Raw genomic sequence first — 20241 nt, forward strand, 5'->3', positions numbered from 1 at the left:
ATCAATATCCAAATTAACACTCATATAATAATATCCATTGCTCTGTCCCAACCAAGAAACAGAAGCAGAGAAGGCAAGCAAGTATTACAAAACTACAAGCCAAAAGTAACTTATTAACTGGAATGTATAATCATCAGAAGACAATCAAGCTTGAAGCAAAGGTGAAGCTACAAAAGGAACAATCTTTGAAGTTTGAACACATTACATTATTCTACAAAGCCACAAGACAGAAGTGAAGTCTCACTGGAAGGCTGCTAAAGATTCAAACTTCGACTTTTGTGGGCTTGTAATCAACAACAATGAGCTTCTCAAGCAGGGTTAGTAATTTGTTTCCAAACACAACATGGTCTGGATGGGAAATATATTCAGCAATCCCTTGTGTGCTTTCGAAGGTTGATTCAAAGATATGGGTGAAGCCTTGATGCATGTTTTCGATGCTCACATCTTTACTCCTGTCACGAACCACAAACCCAACTCAATCTCAACTTCAACAATATATAACCAAGGAAGATACTTCATGTTTCTCAGAAAAGTTGAAGCAAGTGCCCAACCCGAGAGGCCAGGCCTACAAACTAATATAAACCACAAATTACATCAAACACCAGCATTCTCTTTTAGTTTAGTTACACTTTACATACAAAATGTTTCACCGCTATTTCAAATTAGTACAAAAAGCTTAAAGTTTAAACAAATCACAAAAAGTTATATTAATGTTTTAAATTGCTAGCACAAATTGTGAATTTTCATCTTTCAGCTGAAGCACGCCACGATCCAGAATTCTAGAGCAATATCTACACATGAATCAAATGTAACCTCTTTTTTTTTTTTTTTTTATTATAATTGGTTCACATATAACTCAAGTCAAATCCCTAGCTAGTGTATATAATAGAAAAATGAAGAAGTAATTCCTAATTAGGCAGATATAGGGTGTTTCGAAGATACTGAAAAGTTGAAATCGTTACCATCGGAAGGCCTTCATGGAAGGAACAAGATTGACAAGGTTGGCGTACTCTTTGATGCATTCATCAATTTGTTGTTCGGATAAGCCATCGTTGAACTTTGCAAGCAGTATGTGCTTCACTTCCCCCTTGCTTTCCTCCATAGCTAGTCACAGAGGAAATGTTGCGTGTGTGGTTGAGGTGCGAGTATCTGATCCTTATAAAGGTTACGGAGGACACATTGGTGGACACGTCAATTTTTATTTGGCCACAACCAAAAAATAAAATAAAAAAAATTGTCGGTAGCAATAGTCGTCAATTTTTTGTTTTATCAATTGATTATATATTTTAATTCAACTAAAACTAAAATTATCGGACTGAAAATAATCGATAATTTTAGTAAAAAGGCATAAATTCATTAGAAATATGTGAAAATTTATAAAATTATGCTCCATCTACTCCATACTAAAATTAACAGCCCAGAGCCCATTTGACCACCTACAAATAAAATCGTCTTCTTCATTCTTCTTAAATGTTTCTGGTTCATCTTCTTCAACAAATAAGTTCTTTCTTCTCCATAAATCAGGTATATCTCTAAAATGGAGTGGTGTGAAAATAATGAAAGGGAATTGGTGTATATATAGAAATAAAGAAGAAAAATTTAAAAAATATAAAGGTTGAAATTCGGCTCCCGTCCGTCGCGGCCCTCCCCGCCTCTATACAGTAGACCGCCGTGGCATACTATTAAAGAAATAATATTAAAGTGCTTCATCGTTCAAAATAATACTCATTCCATTCTGTGGTAGAGGAGACATTTCTTTTGTAATTTAAGAAAAATTATAAGTGGGTTAAGTAAAATAAGAACTAAGCATGAAATGAATAAAAGGTAGAAATATGAAAAGAGAATACAATAAAGTAATAAAAGAGTAAAGTAGATGAAGAGAGAATAAGATAAAGTAATAGAAATAGTAAAGTAGGTGAGAAGAAATTTATTAACTTTTACTAAATAGAATATACGAAGTAACAAAATGACTGCACTAATGTTGAAAGGAGGGAGCATATTTTATGGTCACTCAAATTTCTTTAAATAGTACTCCTATGGTAATTGTGACACCCTGTAATGTTGGCCATGAAAATACATTTCATAATATTATACTCTATCATTGATCTAAGGTTAATTAAACTAATTTAATGATTAAAATATTTGAGGATACTGACACCTAAAACCACGAGTTTTTGTCTCTAATACTAGTTTACTGGAGCTTTAAAATACATCAAAAACTTTACGTGTGTGTTGATGAAAATAGAATACATATTGGATAAAACACTTTCTTTTTCAAGTTAAAAATATTTAAGAATTTTTGAGAAATTGCGCATTAGATTGTTGTGGGTTGAGGTAAGTTAGAAGGAAAATAGGAACTGTATGTAACGTTCGTTTGGTAACTGGTTTTTAACCATAATCGAAATCTACATACATGTACGGCGTTAAATCCATACTAGTATTAGGTAAAGTCGTAAAGATATTTTTAATTAAATAATTTTAAAGGAATGCTATGAAATATGTAAATGGGATGAAGTAAAAAGAATAAGTAACAGAATAAATCCTATAATACATGGATTGCAAGAGGTACTGTCATCAAAGTGTTATACTAGTCTGGGGTGGTATTGTACAAAATGGGCTGGAAATAAAGGATGCACAGCTTTGGTATGCATCATGATACCTCTATCAAGATCCACATTAATCGGATCGGATTCCACCTAAAACGACCTAAAAAGTAGCAAGACCCTTTGAATCTCCATTAGTTAGGAAGAAGCCAAAGCTATCAAGAAACACAAGGCATGGTGAAATAATTTGGGAATGGACGATGAATGTGAGTATTTTATAGATAATTTTGGGATAAATTTTTTAAATAAAAAATAAAAAAATTAAAAAAATGGTGAAAAAATAGCTATATTTTTGGGAATCCAAATATTTTTTTTCTTTTTTTCCTGATCATTTTCGATTTTTTATGAATTAAAAAAAAAAAAAATTTAACGGAATGAAAACGAGCAGTCAACAACGCCACGTCGCCCTGCTCAGCGGCACAGACGTGCTCGAAGCATCGAGCAATGCCGTGCCAGGGGCACGGACGCCGTCCGTCCCAGCAAGCACCGTTGTGGATGCTCTTAGATTTGTGACACTTGGAGCATGTTCCATGGTAAATCAATATTCAAATTAACACACATATATCCATCTCTAATATTAATATTTATTGCTCTGTCCCAACCAAGAAACAGAACCAGAGAAGGCAGGCATTACAAAAATACAAGCCAAAAGTAATTTACTAACTGGAATGTATAATCATCAGAAGACAATCTTGAAGCAAAGGTGAAGTTACAAAAGGAACAATCTTTGAAGTTTGAACACATTACATTATTCCACAAAGCCAGCAGACAGAAGTGAAGTCTCACTGGAAGGCTGCTAAAGATTCAAACTTCGACTTTTGTGGGCTTGTAATCAACAACAATGACCTTCTCAAACAGAGGCAGTAATTTGTTCGCAAACACGACATGGTCTGGATGGGAAACATATTCAGCAATCCCTTGTGTGCTTTCAAAGGTTGATTCGAAGATATGAGTGAAGCCTTGATGCATGTTTTCGATGCTCACATCTTTACCCCTGTCACACACCACAACCCCAACTCAATCTCAACTTCAACAATATATAACCAAGGAAGATACATGTTTCTCACAAAAGTTGAAGCAAGTGCCCAACCCCAGACCTACACACTAATTAGTTATTAGTACAAACCACAAATTACATCAAACACCACCATTTTCTTTTAGGATTGTTACACTTTACATACAAAACGTTTCACCAATATTTTAAATTTTAGCACTACTATAAAAAAGCTTAAATTTTACATAAATCATACTACAAAAAGTTTCATTAATTATTTTAAATTAGCATTTTATCTCAATTTCTTAGTCTTCACTAACTTAAAAACAAAAATGAACTTTTTGTTATGATTTATGCAAACTTAAAATTTTTGGTTAAACATTGCGTATGTGAAGTGTGATTCCTCCTTTTCTACCACGATCCGGAATTCTAGCTTTTGTGAATATGATTGATTGTTTACTGAAGAATGAAATGATCTCAGAGATCTATATAAATCTAAGTGAAACTTTATTTTTATTTTTATTTTAATTGGTCCACATATAACTCAAATCAAAGCCCTAGCTAGCGACTCCAATCCAAAACTTAAATCTCAGATAAAATTGAAAAATGAACAAGTAGTAATTCCTACAAGTTACCATCGGAAGGCCTTCATGGAAGGAACAAGATTGACAAGGTTGGCGTACTCTTTAATGTATTCATCAATTTGTTGTTCGGATAAGCCATCGTTGAACTTTGCAAGCAGTATGTGCTTCACTTCTCCCTTGCTTTCCGCCATTACTAATCTCTCTTTGATTAGAGAGAGTCAGAGAAGTAAATGTTGTGTGGTTGTGTGGTTGTGTGTGTTTGATTGTGGTGTGAATTTCTAAACCCAATCTACACCGACTCCCTATAAAGTTTATGATTATTTTCTCTTTAATACTACGCCTAAGAAAAATTAGTAAGTACTTGCATTATTAAATAATGTTCGCTAAAATATCACATACTTTACATGTGTGATGTGTGTGTTGAGGAAAATATTGGATAAAATACTTTCTGTTTCAAGTTATAAAATTTCAGAAATTTTGAGAAATTACGCATTAGATTGTTGTGGGTTGAGGCAAATTAGATAATTTGGATTATTTAGAAGGAAAGTTGGGACTGTAACGTACATTTTCAATCGTTTGGTAACTGTTTTTTTAACCATATTTGAAATCTACATACATGTACTGCGTTAAATCCATACTACTCCTACTAGGTAAATACAGTATATAACAATAGTAGATCTTAATTACACTCTTCGATAAGTTCAATTTTTAATTAAATTCTTTTGAAGGAATGCCCTGAAATATAAATAGGATGAATTAAAAAATTAAGTAACAGGGTAAAGAGAATTCAGAATATATCTAGTGAAACTTGTGTAGTACAAAAATGGCTTGAAATAAAGGATGCACAGCTTTGGTATGCATCATGATACCTCTATTCAAGATGCACATTAATCGGATCGGATCGGATCGGATGCCACCTAAAACGACGTAAAAAGTAGCAAGACCCTTTGAATTTCCATTAGTTACGCGGCCAAACCTATCAAGAAACTCAAGACATGGTGTATTGGTGTATACTGTATAGTACATACTAAAAATACAAAACTTGCAACTTTTCTCTCTCATCATCCATATTTAACTCTTTGCTCCCTTGTTTGCTGCTTTCTTGTTTTTCTTCTGCTTTTGCTTCAGCTGTGTGAGGCCTGCCGCTGAAACCTTTACATTACCAACTATGGCAGCAACAAGCTCAGGATCTGTGCAAGCCTTCATTAGTTCCTTCTCCCTGCTTGATGTCTCAGGCATGTGACCGAACAGGTTCATCGCCGTTTTGGCAGCTGCGTATCAAACACATTCTTGTCTCAGTACATCATCAAACCAAGTGGATAGACATCTGGATAGTAAAATTATATGACAAGGAACACTCATAGACGTGATACCTTTCCCTTTTTTCAATGAGCCGGGAATTAACTTGACACGGTATTTATATGTTTGTAGAGCATTATACGGGGCGCAGACAGGTACTGCATAGAGTAAGACGTCGCTGGGGATTGGGTTTCCAGTTAGATAGTCCACGTCATTTAGTTTCTCTTTCTCTTCTTCACCAATCTCATTGATATCATCTTCCTCCATCATCACCTTATCCATCTCATTTTCAGCACTCTCAATCTTGCCACCTGTCTTGCTCTTTTTAGTATCATCTGGATGTTCCGGACATTCTCGCGATGTATGACCCACTTTTTTACAATTGTAACATATCTTTACCGCATCTGCAGCTCCTGAAAATGAAGAAGGGAAACGTTTATATCCATAGTACGAGATCCATTTTATCATTTTTCGGAAAACTGGGTCCAAATAAGCAAGTCTTGGAATGCAAACAGAACAAATTAAAAAGCCAATGGGGTAGGGGAAGTGGGAGACCAGATATAACAAGATATACACAAAGTGATGAACTACTATCACAAGGTAATCATGACATTGAAACGTAAGCAGAAAAATCATCTTGTTTTGATGTCTATCCAAACTTTTACCAGTAGTGGGCTTGACCACTTTTTCTGCAGCGGCCTTTTCATTCTCAGTATTCTCGATGTTCTTTTTTGATTTCCCAGCAGCCTGCAAATAGATTTTGAAGTCAAATAAACAACCAATCTGTGGCATGATAATAATAATAGTACTAGTTTTACAAAGGTCTACTAAGAAATACAGCTAGTAATGAAAAGCTCAACGATTATCCTTATTTTAGTGTGTGTGTGCATAAGATGGATCATATTTTCCAGCTGTGGTAATAACTAGTTGCTTTAATACCATTGGCATGCACTGAAGGACGCATATTACAAAGAGGCGATTAGAACCACCCGACCAAATAATACGAAGTTCCGTAATCCAATATGGTCAATCTAATGTGTTAATACTTACACCCAACAAAGCCATCCTAAGGTTCCTCTCGTCCTCATCTTGATCAGCATACTTTTCCTTTATCTTCTTCAGTTTTCCTCTCTGCCCACGGCTAGTTTTTCCAGTACCTGCCTTTGAAGTTTTAACATCATTGTCTGGCTGGCTTACAGGGTGATGATTTCTTTCTGCTCCCTTTTCATGTTCAGCAGGCGCAACAGCACCCTCTTTCTCACCTTTCTTGAGCTTTCTCCTTTCAGCTTTTGTAATATAAGGTTTATCTCTCGGTGCTGCTTTTGTCATTTCATGGTCATGTTCCTCCACAACATCTTCTCCCGAGGGTTGGAGCCCATAATTCTTAGTAGATGTGGTACCAGATCCAAGCTCAAGGGCTCTATCCATAAGATCCTGAAAATCTGGCGTAGCAGCAGCAGTTTTACTGGAAGAGTCACGTTCTTTATCATTACCAATGGAATTTCCCAAAGTAGTAGTTTCATTAGAAAAATCCTGATTGACAGCTACTTCAGAAACTTCCAAGCCTCCGGATGAGGCTTGTGAGGATAAGCCCTCCCCTAGTGGTCTTTCTGATGACAGAGAAATGAGGCTTGATGGGTCTGATTCCTTTTCACCTGATACTTCCTTCTCAGAATCAGAACCAGAGTCTGATATCTCTTTGAAAGGTTCATTCTGTTCAGTGTCATCAATTCCTTCCTCTTCTCCTCTTACTCTTCTTTCATTCAGATGAGATCCCAAAGAACTTTCATCTAAGCGAAATAATATTCCGAAACCCATAATAAGAGGTTGGGGAGGGAGAAAATTCTTTTTTCCGCGAATCATGAAGCTTCCAACAGTAAGATACTCTCCTGTAGGAGCTGTTTTACTAACCTGGTGAGGATACACCCACCAAGCACTAGTAACAATCTTTGAGTCCCAAGCCTGGCTGTGGCACACCTACATAAGAAAGATAGATGGCTAATTTGCTTACCTTGTGCTGCACGGAAGATGTCACAAATTAATAGGAAGGACATTGCAAACTTACTGTATAACATCCAGTTTGATTCAAAGTCAGATGGGGTACAGGGTTTTCAGGCTTGTGATTCTTGATTACTGTACTAGATGCGCCGTGGAGATCAGCATGGACATACCTATATTCAAGTACTAATAGGCATAAGCAAACAAATAATTCCAAATATCAAAAAAGAAAAGAAAAATGCTGTTCTAGTTAGCAACAAAAAGTAAAGCATGAAATCATTAGTTGGTTCACTCTGTTCTGTAATAGCAAAAAATTGATGATAGGATAGCAGAAAGAACACACATTGCTTTAGAGACATTAAAACAATTAGAATCATGCCATTTTATACGTTCATGCAAAAATCTTTGTTGTAAAATAAATTCCATGCAATGGGAAAAATGTGACCCAGCTCCAACTGAAAGGACAAGGCAAAACATGCCATACACCAGTGCTCATATATATAAAAGAAAAGCTGAAATGAAGCCCATGAATACATAAAAGAAAGAACGGGTGGATCACTCCAACATAATAGCACTAATGAACTTGTTATTTAGCAGAGCACAATGTCAATCACTTCTATATGAAAAATCTAGCAAAAGAGATCCATTAAAAAGTTTATGCAAATTACTTACAGGTCTCCTTTGGACATATAGCGTTTTACTATCATCTCATTTTGTTGAGCATCTCGTCCACTGATAACCAGATAATTCTCGCTGCTGATGAACCAATTGAATTTTTCAAACCAGTGAACCTTGCGCATATGTGAAATTGTGGCAACTGTTTTTTCCTGCAAAGTAGATGGAAAATAATATGCACCTTTGAAGAAGAACAATACACGGAGGCCAAGCAGTTATCTACACGGAAATCATAATAGTAACTAGCTAAAACATCACATTTTAATCTCTGTTACTTCGAGCAGACCTCAACAATGAGATATTAATAATGACAAAGTTTTCATATTCTATTTACAACCATGGAGCAAGAAAAAAGTAACATGATTAATGAGATTCCAGGATAATTTATAAAGTTATTTGCTAATAGCCTAATATTATAAATTTATGGAAAATATACAAACTCATAGTTAGTTACTTAGTGATATGGTTATAGGAATGGTATTTAAAATTCCCAAGTTTTCATAGGACAAAATTCATAAGATAAGGTAATCATTTTGAACAAGTAATCAAAGATCTTTCAAATTCAAGTACTGCATCTCTTAGCCATTACCAATCATAATAATGAAGTGAATCAAGTAGGGATAGTTTTATCCATATCTTATTCTTCAATCCATAAAGATACTAGCCCAATCCTCTTCCCGCATACCAACCACTTTAAAAATTACAGCTATTGCTTGGGTACAAAACCAAAGGTAGCAAACAGAATGTGTTCATCTGTGATACCTCTTAGAATATGTTCTGAAAGGTATTTAAATCATGCCAACGTCAAACTCCCATAATACAGTTAGTTCTGGTAACTTAATGGACAGAGCAGATTAAAAAATTAAAAAATTGAGAGCTAATCAACTTTGAAGACAAATTACTAAGTAAAAGTTTCAAATGATTTCATCAGTGATGAAGCAATATATTGGAAAATGAAAGCAAATAAAATCTTCAGCTACCTGTGAAAGTTGTTGGCGGGTTTTTCTCTCAGCAGCTTTGAATGCCTTTTCATGTGCTGTGATGGTTTTCTCCTGCTTGCTCTCTTGCTTCTTCTTCATTTCATAATACCGACGAGCATTCGCATGAGCTGAAAGTGCAATATCAACTTCAACCTAAGAAAGACATTCCCAGTAGAACCGAGCATTAAGACTCTGTCAATTTTCTCCTTTCCTCTTTCCAAAGTACTATGAATGTGGGGATCTTATCAAATGCACACATACTTACTACAATTGTAATGTTAAGCTTTATTTTTCTCAATAAGAAAACTTTTGGTTACAGATCTGAAGGGTTTATTTCTGATTATACACAACATGACTAAGAAAGGCAATGTTAGAGGCTCCATATGTATGAAATACCTTGTCCACAGGTTGTGTTTTCTCATCATCATCCATCTCATCAAGATTGTTACTTAGAAGCAGCGTAAAGCAATTTCTTTCAAGATGAAGCTTGTCGATGAGACTAGCCACAGGGTTTCCAGATTTCTTCTCCTCTTTCACCATACGAGCCAGATCAACCCAGCTCATACCATTGGCGAGAGCTACACGGACTGCTAGGATGGCGGCATCCACATCCTCTAAGTTGTATTCTATCAGTGCCGCCAATTTCATACATTGCTCAACTTCTCTCTTAAGTGCATGCACACGGCTTTCCTGTGGCATCAAAACAAGCTTTTAGTATGAATGCCTTGCTCGATATCAACAAAGAAATAGCAGAAAATTATTTCAGTCACTGAGCTACCTTTAAATTTTGGGTTGATCCCAATGTGACTTAGCCGTTATATTTTTGTCTATTTGCCCATTTTTTAAAAAGGAAGCCATGATAAGAGTGAGAAATCAGGGTATGAATCTGAAACCCAATATCTCCCCGACTCATGAAAAATAGAACACACATAATAAAATTCATTATTTACAATTTTCTTCTGTATAAAAGATTTATTCAGTAATTTTCTTAATTCTTACATTCATTAAAAAATAAAAAATGATGATTTAGTCACATCAATAGGGAGTAGAGAAGCTACTATACATGCAAATTCCGCCCCTGCAAAGAGTGAAGTGATGGGTATAAGAGAAGCTGCCTTGCAGCTTCTATTTACCAAAGATCATCATACATTTTCGAACATATAACCAATGGTAGTGAAGTCTAGAATCTATTTCATTGCAATCATGCAGACATTTATCATTTAGTGTCATTACTATATAGTCACATTTTTAAGTCAATTCATACCTAGGTTCTAGAAAGGAAATTTGGTGAGCTGAGATGGGCAAGCTGCAATTTGCAAGTTAGTGTTAGTCCTGCCCCATTCTATCCCAGAAAATTTTAGACAACAGACCCAAGTACAAATAGAAACAATTGGACAAAACACCACTTGATGCATCTTGAAATTATTATGTATTATAAGGAACACGTATGATAATTTCCACCACTTTTGTGTTCGGGAAAAATATAAGCATAAATGGTTAACCTGATCAACTTTGATTTTTTCAAGTTTCTGCATGGCAGAATTTTCTTTAGTCTTGTGCTGTTGTTCAGCACGTTGGCTTTCAATTTTACTATAGAATTCATCCAGGGCTGCATCAAACGTCTCAAACTGTGTAGAGTCTCTTGATTTGAACTGGTTCAGCAACAGAGGGCAGAATTCATCATACATCTGCCATAAAAAAAAAGAAGAAAAGAACTCAATATTAACAAACAACATCCCAACAGAAAAAAAAGATCCACATTTCTTCCAAGAGCCAATTACAAAAACACAAATGAGAATGACATCAAAGAAATAACCTGTTCCGGACTCCCTTTATCAGATACATCATCACTTTTTTTTCCTGAATTCTTTTGTTGCATCACGATATAACCTTCTGGAACTTTCTCACCATATATGACATCTGCTAGCCAGTCCTCAAACTTCATTACAGCTTCAGCTAATGCCTCAGCAATATTAGTATCTAATTTGAAGTCCTTACTAACTTTCATACTCGGCATCAGACCAGCATCCAATATTATATGTTCAGACAAAGCTGGACCGTAACCTAAAATTTCCCCAAGAACAACCTTCAGAGTTGCCTGGTTCGCACGAATATTATCAGTTTTCTTTGACTCATTCGCCTTTGTGTTCTTTTCACTTCCATGCTTTCCCATGGGGACATTAGAGCTATCATTTGCAGTTTCACAATTATCAAGTTGCTGATCTTTTTTGCCCTCCACAAAAGATTCAAAGGCTGCACACATCTTTTCTTTAGTTGTACGCTCGAAAGCTCGAGATTGTTCAACTGGATATTGATGGCGTGACATGATTGCAAGCCCTTTATTATCATCCCTGTTATTTGGCAGAACAATTGGTTAACATAGCTATCATCGTCCACACAACACATGCTAATAAAGAGAGCAGCAAAGTTTTACAGCTACTGGTGGATGGTCGGACTATTCAGATTAGATGCTAAGAAATAGACAAGCATTAGAAATAAGAACCTGTGTGACCGCAGGAGAGTTAGGACAGTGAAGTCAGGATCTGTAAGAAGAATATTCCCTTGAGCATACAGCTCCAATATAACATAGTGTGCATTAGCACCTAGTCCAAATTGAAAGAGTATTATCTGAACACAACACAAGATTATTCAAATTCAAATATATCCATGTGAAGATGATATTATTTGCAATCAAGAAAGCATACCCTATCATATCCCAGTTGGCGCACATCCTCGAGCCTTCTTGTTCTTATGTGTTTCCTTAGTTTCAGTGTAAATCCTGATGGAGTACTACTCTTGTCCCTATATGAGAAATGACCTATCCATGTCAGTGAAAACATTCATTCCCAATAAAGCTGTTCCGCGCTGTAGCAGTGTAAGCTCATACTAGTATATAGCTTGATCACACTAACATGCAAACTAAAATTTCCTGTATTGAGGATGCATAGTTGACCTTCAAATTTCTAAATGACTGAATAACTGGAATAGAAATATGTAAAAAACGTGCTATGATTTTACCGCATATAAACTGTTGTATGCAATCTTACGCCACTCTCCATCAACAGCAAAACCTTCTCACTCTCCCCGGACGCCGTGACTCCACTGCTACTCATCAGCTTAAACACATACGTCTATAATACATTTCTCACATGAGGATTAAGTCTCGAAGAGTAAATCATAGAATATGGAGTAAAAAACAACTAATTTCATCTCGTAGAAGCAAATAGAAAATCGCAACATATCTCTAACCTAAGAAACAGCAAAAGCCTAAGCTCAAAAATAAAATTCATCTACAATCTCAATAGTAAGCACAAAAACAAGCGGAGATGGTTGGAGCATGAGCTAAGTACCTTGGGAGAAAGATCGTATACGTTGGAGCAACGCATACCAATTAAGTGGCGGAGACACTTGACCTCCGCCGCCACGTCGGCGGTGTTCATCCGTACCTTCACCATGACGCGGGGCTAAATTTTCGGAGCTCGATAAAATTGAATCAAGGATGGAAAAGCTGAATCAGCAGAATTAGAGTGAATCTTCAAAATGGGGAAATGGTTGATTTACGCAGCAAAGACGAATTAGTTTGAGACTTTGGGCCGAAATCCAAACGTTTTGGTTGGTGGGCCTAACAACGGGCCGCACCTTCATTATCTCTGTTCATATTTTAGCACTCAATTTCCTCCACGTTAATAGAGTCATTTTTGGTAAAAAGCAATACACACTCTCTCTCATACTTTATCCTCTCTCTATATCTCTATGATCTCTTCATCGCTCTTACCTTATCTTCTCTCTTACTTTATTCTTTTTAATTCACATAATTAAATATCTACTCCCTTCGTACTGAAAAGATATGCTCTATTAATATGGAATGAAGTGGGCAATATTTCTATGCAAAACTAGTTTTTTGAAAGTCCAAATACATCAATCGACCCAATATTACCCTATAACTGGGCCTCAAATTCGAATAATGGGCCAAAACAAAGGCACATAAAATAATTAGAATGGCATAGTTTTCCTTCAACACATAACCCTAATTATTTTTAGCTAAGCATTACATAAGTCTAACATCATATATATTGGGTTGGGGAGGAAGAATTTTTATGCAATGTTGGTTTTCTAGTTGACATATCATGTCAAGGAATGTTCTTGACAAATGATGGAGTTAGAGAGTCAAATTTCCAAATTATTTTCTACGAAATTCGATAAATTTGCAATTTAATCATATTGTTTTACTCATATCATTCAACAACCAATGCAGTGCAGCCACTGGACTTCAGTCCTCCTATACACCAACAACTCCTCCAATCATTCACTCAAATTTTCTAGAGAGAGAGATACATTGGCATTTTGTGACTGCTCTCAATAGTCAATCTATAGTTTTTTCTCCTATGGAGTATTAAAATATAAACAATAACCGAAATATTAGCCCATTGGACTTGAATTTTGGGTTTCAAATGTAAATACATAAATAATACTAGGAATTGGATAAGATAAGAAATTCCCAAATTAGTTAGATTTGAGAGAAGCATCTATAATGGAAGTAGATATAACTCCACTAGTAGTATGTCAATTTTAAATTTAGGTTTTCTTGCAAATAAATGACTTAACAAACACAAAACAATAAATCAACAGAATATAGAAATTCCCTCTTGTTTTAAGATTCAAAGATGGTACCCCATTTTATTTAGAGTTTCAACGGCCGTCATAGCATGGATTGATTCGTTGACCTTCAAACAAAATTGGCTACTAATACAATATAAATAATTTTCAATAATTGTTAGGTCTGATTTTTTTATTTATGTTTTGACCTCTTGATTTATATTCATTTTATACTGGGTTGAAGAATATGATATTGTCTCTCACTCTTTAGCATTTGAACTCCACATGCCTGTGATTTTTTATTTTTTATTTTTTATTTTGAAATAATTAATAATTGTTTACATGATAAATTCACTAGATTGAATTCTTCCATGTGTTTGTACAATATTGTCATATTTAATTGAGTGCGACATTAATGTACTATAATGATAATATTCAATTCTTGTTAACTAAAACTAAATGAATAAAACTTTTGGGAGGTTGATAAATGGAGTATATAACTTCTCAGTGGAGGGGGAGAATTTATTAATTTATTTATTTAAACTCGAAGCTTCATTTGTTGACAAGTAAACACACGTATGCTATGGTCAACTACGTGCGTGGTGTCTTTGACTTGATAGACTTGCTTAGGGTTTGAAACCTTATGTCACAACATTTAATATACAAGTATATAAGTAGGAATAATTTTCTACAACACTAGTTAAATAATTCTGTATTTTTCACCAATGGTTAGAGTTTGCCATCAATCATTTGAATAAAAGGAAGATGAGTTTGACATCTTGTTTCTACTATTTTAAGCTCAATTTTTTTAATTGCAAAAAAAAAACTCTAATGCCCAAATCTTTATTCTATTTTGGGTTCCACAGCCTAAACATAATTTATTTTAACTTCAAAATAATCTAATGTATAATGAATACTGATCATTATATCGTGTTGTAGTTAAAATTAAGTAATAATTTAGTTAATGCAAATTTTTGTAGAATTAAATGAAGAGCATAATGATGTAATTTTAAATGGTTAAAGTAATGGGTTTATTAAGAGAGTAAATGCGATTATGAGTCAGCTTAATTTTAGTGCTGGGACTTTTTGCAACCGTTTGTCTCACACGTGAAGAAAGTTGCACACTTTAGTTGCCGTGTTCATACATGACATGTTTAGAACATGTTGCACCATTAATCTCTAACATTTTTCTTTGCTAATCTCATCTTATGATTGCTAACACATAAATGGGGGTAATGTTACATGCTTTTCTTTATTTTATTTTATTTCAACGACATTTTTTTAATTTAACTGTGGTAATTATGCATCTAGTGAGACCAAGTTCTTGACATGGGGGCCATTTAACTGTGCTTTAAAGTTATAGTCTTTTTAGCAACCTTTTAAGGACTTAGCTAGTTTTCTATTCGTCAAAGTATAATAATGCATACGTGAGATGATGAAACCGGAAATTTAAACGAGATGATGTTGAAATAAGTCGGCATTGGACGAGAAGTCAGGATAGAGGGTTCACTGATTACCGCATCGGTCACTCTCAAATCCCAATCGCAACTAAGAGAGTTTATACATGGATTTATATTTGAGAAAAGAAACGAGCTTCCATTGTTTTATGGTCGGTCAACAAGTAATTAATAGCTCAAATCCAACAACCAAACAACACATGCAGTTAGTCGGGTTGAAATTAATGGCCAAGGCCTTAGCCCAACAACTGAAACATCTTCTTCATCATCGCTCCATCCGAGCCGGGGTACTGGATTTGGCACCGGCCAAACCTCCGTTGAAGAAGCGACTTAATCTACGCTGCTTTCGTCCCATCATGAACAATATATTTGGTTTACAAGAAAGAGTTTGTTTAATTATGTGTTTATAAGGATGACCGTATCTCAAATGTATTGTAGTCGGATATTCGATTATCGATTTTTTTTTTAAAACAATCTTACAATTCCTCTATTTATGTCTTATGATCCAAGGGTACGGAATAGTATGAAATATAGTACTATAATTTACTTTGGCCTTTTAGATACATAAACAATACTTACTATATATTAGAGTCACTCATTTAATATATAGAATCATAGATATAAAGCCTCTTAAATTCTTGATGAGCAATCTTATGCGTAATACCGCACAATACGACAGTGCATGTAGACCAATCAACAAACACACTTACGAAACTTATTTTTATACTCACACAAGAATTTATGATATAAATACAATTTATAAACATTACATCAAGTATTCGAGTCGTGCACTATACATATATAGGTGACAAAATCATGATTATTTGTTAATTAGTAGTAGTGCCAAAGGTAGACTTTTGTCGTTGAGGGCAAGAAGAATTTATTAAATAAAACCAAACAGACATCAGTGTTGAAATACAATTATCCAATTTTATTGTTCATATAGTATATTATACTTCCTCCTCCCGTCCCTGAAAGTTTGTGTCACATATTTCCATTTCTGTCCGTCCCTCAAAATTTGTCACATTTCACTTTTTACCAATTTTTATAGTGGACGATCCTACATTTCGCTAACTCATTCCCACTCACATTTAACTAAAAGTATAAAGTAGGACATATTGCACTAACTTTTTCAACTGATTTTCCTTTAAATTTCTTAAAACTCATGCATGGTCAAAATATGACAAAATTTAAGAGACGGAGATAGTACTTAAAGATTCAAAAGTGACTAAATGGTCTAGTTTGTCCATTGATTGGGATGTTTGTCCAACTTATATCATTTAGTATCTATCATTTCATTTTTCAGAATAAAATGTCAAAAAATTTGCCGATCGAATTATTGACGTGGCAGTAAAAATTACACGTCGATTAAGTAACCAATGTATAATTTTGGACAATCATTGTATAATTTAGGTAATCGATGAGTAATTTTGTTTGTCATGTCGATATTTCATCGCCATAATTCTTTTACAAGACATTTTAATAAAAAAAACACGATGAGTACTGAATCGGAATGACCTCAATGGTGGAATATATATTTCAGATAAGCGCTCAAATAATAGGAAAAAATCTATCATTTACCTTATATTTTTATTGAAGAATGTGTCATCAGATTTTATTTGTGCAATGGATCTAACTACAAGTATGTAGTCAACTTTTCCTTTTCTTTATTGCAAATTACATATAAACAGACTAGTATATATGGCATGATTCCAAACATATTACTCCCTCCGTCCACGAAAATTTGTCCCAGTTTTCCATTTTCGTCTGTTCCCCAAAATTTGTCCCATTTCATTTTTACCATTTTTGGTAGTGGACCTCATATTCCACTAACTCATTCTTACTCACATTTTATTATAAAACCAATACTTTAAAAGTAGGACCCACAATCCACTAACTTTTTCATCTCACTTTCCATTACATTTCTTAAAACCCGTGCCCGGTCAAACCGGGACGAATTTTCGTGGACGGAGGGAGTAATTAGTACGTCGCTTCTTTTGGGATGTCAATATAGAAAACATCATTAGTCCCATGATTTCAAATGAAAAATCTGATTAACCTTATAGGTGGTTAATGAACTAGAATAGCACATGGGCTTCGATGTTGCCAACGTTAGACCAAACTTATCGACCCATTGTCCGACTGACTAACACATATCTATTCCAACTCATCTAACTTAATGCATAAATCTAGAAGATGGAGTATTGTTTAATTTTATGCTTATAAGAATGTTGGAGTATGATTTGAGGACACGTATACAGTTGACTCTATATGTTAATATCACATTGAATCTGGACCTTATGTCTCTCTCTCAATCTTGGAATTTTTCTTTCATCTCAACATCTAACTGCTGTGCTTTTCGTTATGTAACTAGTTACATTTCCATTACCTCCATCAATCTTGTCATCAATTATTACTTAATCAATATCGCCTAGATAAGAAACCTAGTCATCAAAGTTATGTACAACGACTCTATTACTTGCATGTACGGATGTCAATCGGATCAGTTCAGTGGATTTCAGGTCAATCATACTCAGGTTACTGGTTAATTGAGAGTGTGCTAATTGGACTGGAATTTTATGTAGGACAAATTTCTCTTATAATGCCATTTAATTTCATTTATGAGTTTATACACATCTTAATTAAAGTTGTGATTAGTATTATTTGGAAGCCGTATATGTGCAAACTGTGTAGCAGCCTCCAAGGGTCATTGTTGGAGCATTTTTGACAAAGATTATGATGAAAACAACATAGATGTAGTCATGATGAAGATAGATTATAGATAGGAATAAAAAGAAAATGCATGAACGTGACACACACACACATATATATATTTATGATTAGTGGCTAAATGGTCCCCTCCCTTTACAATTCCAAATGTCACATACATAAGTATTGGCTAATTTATACATGTCGACTCGCCACTTCGTGAGCTAAAAAAGGTAATATTTTCAACATTTAAACGTAACTATATGATTATTAACAAGTAGCTAGAATTTTCTTGTTTCACTGTACAGATCTTCCTTGATTTCGTGAAACTTGAACACATTGACTTCATTAATTGTTGTTACGTGCTTCATTCCGATTGGCCCGCGTTATCATTTTTGTTTTTCACATATGTATATTGTGCATACACATAATTTAATATAACTTGTATAAGTTGTGTATGTTATCAAATTAACTCCACATGTAAAGTGTACATTTATTCATTTCATTTGAATGATGTAAATATCATGCATGCATTACTCAAATTTATGTATAAGTTACAGTATTAGAAAAAATTGCAGAATTCAAACTAATAATAATTAAGGAGCTTTATAGTAGCTTCTCATAAAAGCGACATATTTAGTTGTATACTAACCCAAAAAGGCCACTCAGCCAAAGCCCGAACACGTGCCATGTCTTTTTTTTTTAAATGATCAATAATGATTCTTCAGTTATCTTTGTGATGAATTGATATTCAGCAATTCAACATACTCAAATTTGATTGTGGACTTTGTGAGGCATTGGACAACCAAGCCAAATTCCACGTGGACATCCCATATTCTTTATAACATAAATTGAATTGCAAATAGTATGGTTTCAGATAAGCATACATATCTTAGTCGATATATACATGCATGCATGCATGCATCTATCCTGATCGTATATATATGCTACCCATGGGTTTAAAAACACGCAAATGGTGTAATTTAAATTAGTAAAATAGTTAATAAATTATACCAGAGGGAACTTCTTTTTTGGTCCACGAACTTTGCCAAAGTATCATTTTAAGTCCGTGAACTTTGAAAATATCATTTGAGGTCCATCAACTATGTGATAATATCATTTGAAGTACTCTTTTACTATTTCCAAGTTTTTCTGGACGAAAATACCCTCAATACCTTAAAGGGTATATATTTTTAATAAATTTATCATATACTCATATTTTTTATAAATATCTTTACAATATATTTTTGACGATTTTTCTAAATATAATTTGACCTTCAATATTATCACTTAATTTTGTGACATGCAAGTTAAATTGCTTCTTCAATTATTTATATTAAAGAATTTTAAAATTGAATATAGAACTTCTTTAATAATAAAAAAAGTTGAATAAGGATTATTTCTTGCATGTCACAAAATTAAGTGATAATATTGAAGGTCAAATTATATTTAGAAAATTCATCAAAAATATATAGTAAAGATATTTATAAAAAATATGAGTATATCATAAGTTTATTAAAAGTTTGACTCTAATAACAAGAAGTGTGTGAATGCCCGATTACGGTCGTGGTGGAAGGAGGAGTTTTAGATAATCACCTCTACTTATATAATCGATTATTTTTAATTCAATGTATAAAAATACAGATATTGTGTCCCGTAGATTTTTTTCTTTTTCTAATTGGCTAAATTAAAGATTAATACGTCCATACTAAAAGTGGCTCCCTTCGCGATATTTTACACATATTAAGCTTCTAATTAAATTTCCAAGAAAAAACTTATTCCCATAAATAAGCTAGAATCATCGATTATCCTTTGTTGGTACTTTCAAACTGTTAAACCATTGCAATTTCGTCTATTTTGAATACAAATATTACAACATTTTTTCAGTTTATTTGCAGAGTACAATCAAAATTCTAAAATTTGATTCTAAAATATTACTACTGGTACTTTATTTTGCAGGAACCTTTTTTTTATAGATGTTGTTCTTGATTACACTCTAATAAGTATTTAATCAAAACTACTATAATTTATTTGAAAATGGAAGCATTAGGGGATGGATCTCATGGATGCATAACTTCCAAGAATTTTGAAACTTTTAAGAGTAGCTGAATTTGAGATTCAAAAAATTTGTGTTAGGTCGGAACTTAAATCTCAAGGTTAATCATTTTTCTTCCTTTGGTGTCCCTCTTTGTTTAAAACTTTAAAAATTTTAGAGATTTGTAAAAATTTGTAAGTTGAGTTAAATTTTTGTTTTTATAACAAATAATTTTAATTTAGCTAAGAAAAATGTGCAATGTTGTTTTGGGCTCCTTGCGTGAAATGTTTCACTTGCCACGGGCTCTATTC

At 34.0% G+C, this 20241-nt stretch overlaps 3 protein-coding genes across 3 annotated transcripts; all 3 read right to left on the bottom strand.

The window, feature by feature from the left end:
• Window positions 1-84: 84 nt before the first annotated feature.
• On the bottom strand, window positions 85-1142 carry LOC125204818 (stress-response A/B barrel domain-containing protein HS1-like). The gene is made up of 2 exons (XM_048103555.1): window positions 963-1142; window positions 85-452 (listed from the first exon to the last, which is right to left on the bottom strand). The coding sequence occupies exons 1-2, from the start codon at window positions 1100-1102 to the stop codon at window positions 263-265; spliced, it is 330 nt and encodes a 109-aa protein (XP_047959512.1). The 5' UTR covers window positions 1103-1142; the 3' UTR covers window positions 85-262.
• Window positions 1143-3167: 2025 nt separating this feature from the next.
• On the bottom strand, window positions 3168-4471 carry LOC125204817 (stress-response A/B barrel domain-containing protein HS1-like). Its single transcript, XM_048103554.1, has 2 exons — window positions 4233-4471; window positions 3168-3597 (listed from the first exon to the last, which is right to left on the bottom strand). Exons 1-2 carry the CDS (start codon window positions 4370-4372, stop codon window positions 3408-3410), a joined length of 330 nt encoding a protein of 109 aa, XP_047959511.1. The 5' UTR covers window positions 4373-4471; the 3' UTR covers window positions 3168-3407.
• A 643-nt stretch (window positions 4472-5114) lies between these two features.
• On the bottom strand, window positions 5115-12674 carry LOC125204815 (ribosome quality control complex subunit NEMF). The gene is made up of 14 exons (XM_048103551.1): window positions 12484-12674; window positions 12152-12264; window positions 11839-11935; window positions 11637-11761; window positions 10950-11484; window positions 10636-10821; window positions 9530-9823; window positions 9134-9286; window positions 8151-8305; window positions 7546-7651; window positions 6531-7457; window positions 6146-6227; window positions 5555-5893; window positions 5115-5452 (listed from the first exon to the last, which is right to left on the bottom strand). Exons 1-14 carry the CDS (start codon window positions 12586-12588, stop codon window positions 5253-5255), a joined length of 3417 nt encoding a protein of 1138 aa, XP_047959508.1. The 5' UTR covers window positions 12589-12674; the 3' UTR covers window positions 5115-5252.
• Window positions 12675-20241: the final 7567 nt, after the last annotated feature.

This window comes from Salvia hispanica, chromosome 2, assembly GCF_023119035.1.
Source record: "Salvia hispanica cultivar TCC Black 2014 chromosome 2, UniMelb_Shisp_WGS_1.0, whole genome shotgun sequence".
NCBI classification, from domain to species: Eukaryota; Viridiplantae; Streptophyta; class Magnoliopsida; order Lamiales; family Lamiaceae; genus Salvia; species Salvia hispanica.

Coding starts and splice junctions, on each gene's coding strand:
- LOC125204818 (XM_048103555.1), bottom strand. CDS start 1,102: ATGGAGGAAAGCAAGGGGGAAGTGAAGCACATACTGCTTGCAAAGTTC. Junction 453..962: donor TCCATGAAGGCCTTCCGATG/GTAACGATTTCA, acceptor GGTTCGTGACAG/GAGTAAAGATGTGAGCATCG.
- LOC125204817 (XM_048103554.1), bottom strand. CDS start 4,372: ATGGCGGAAAGCAAGGGAGAAGTGAAGCACATACTGCTTGCAAAGTTC. Junction 3,598..4,232: donor TCCATGAAGGCCTTCCGATG/GTAACTTGTAGG, acceptor GGTGTGTGACAG/GGGTAAAGATGTGAGCATCG.
- LOC125204815 (XM_048103551.1), bottom strand. CDS start 12,588: ATGGTGAAGGTACGGATGAACACCGCCGACGTGGCGGCGGAGGTCAAG. Junction 12,265..12,483: donor TATACGATCTTTCTCCCAAG/GTACTTAGCTCA, acceptor AATGTATTATAG/ACGTATGTGTTTAAGCTGAT. Junction 10,822..10,949: donor ATAAAGGGAGTCCGGAACAG/GTTATTTCTTTG, acceptor TTTTTATGGCAG/ATGTATGATGAATTCTGCCC.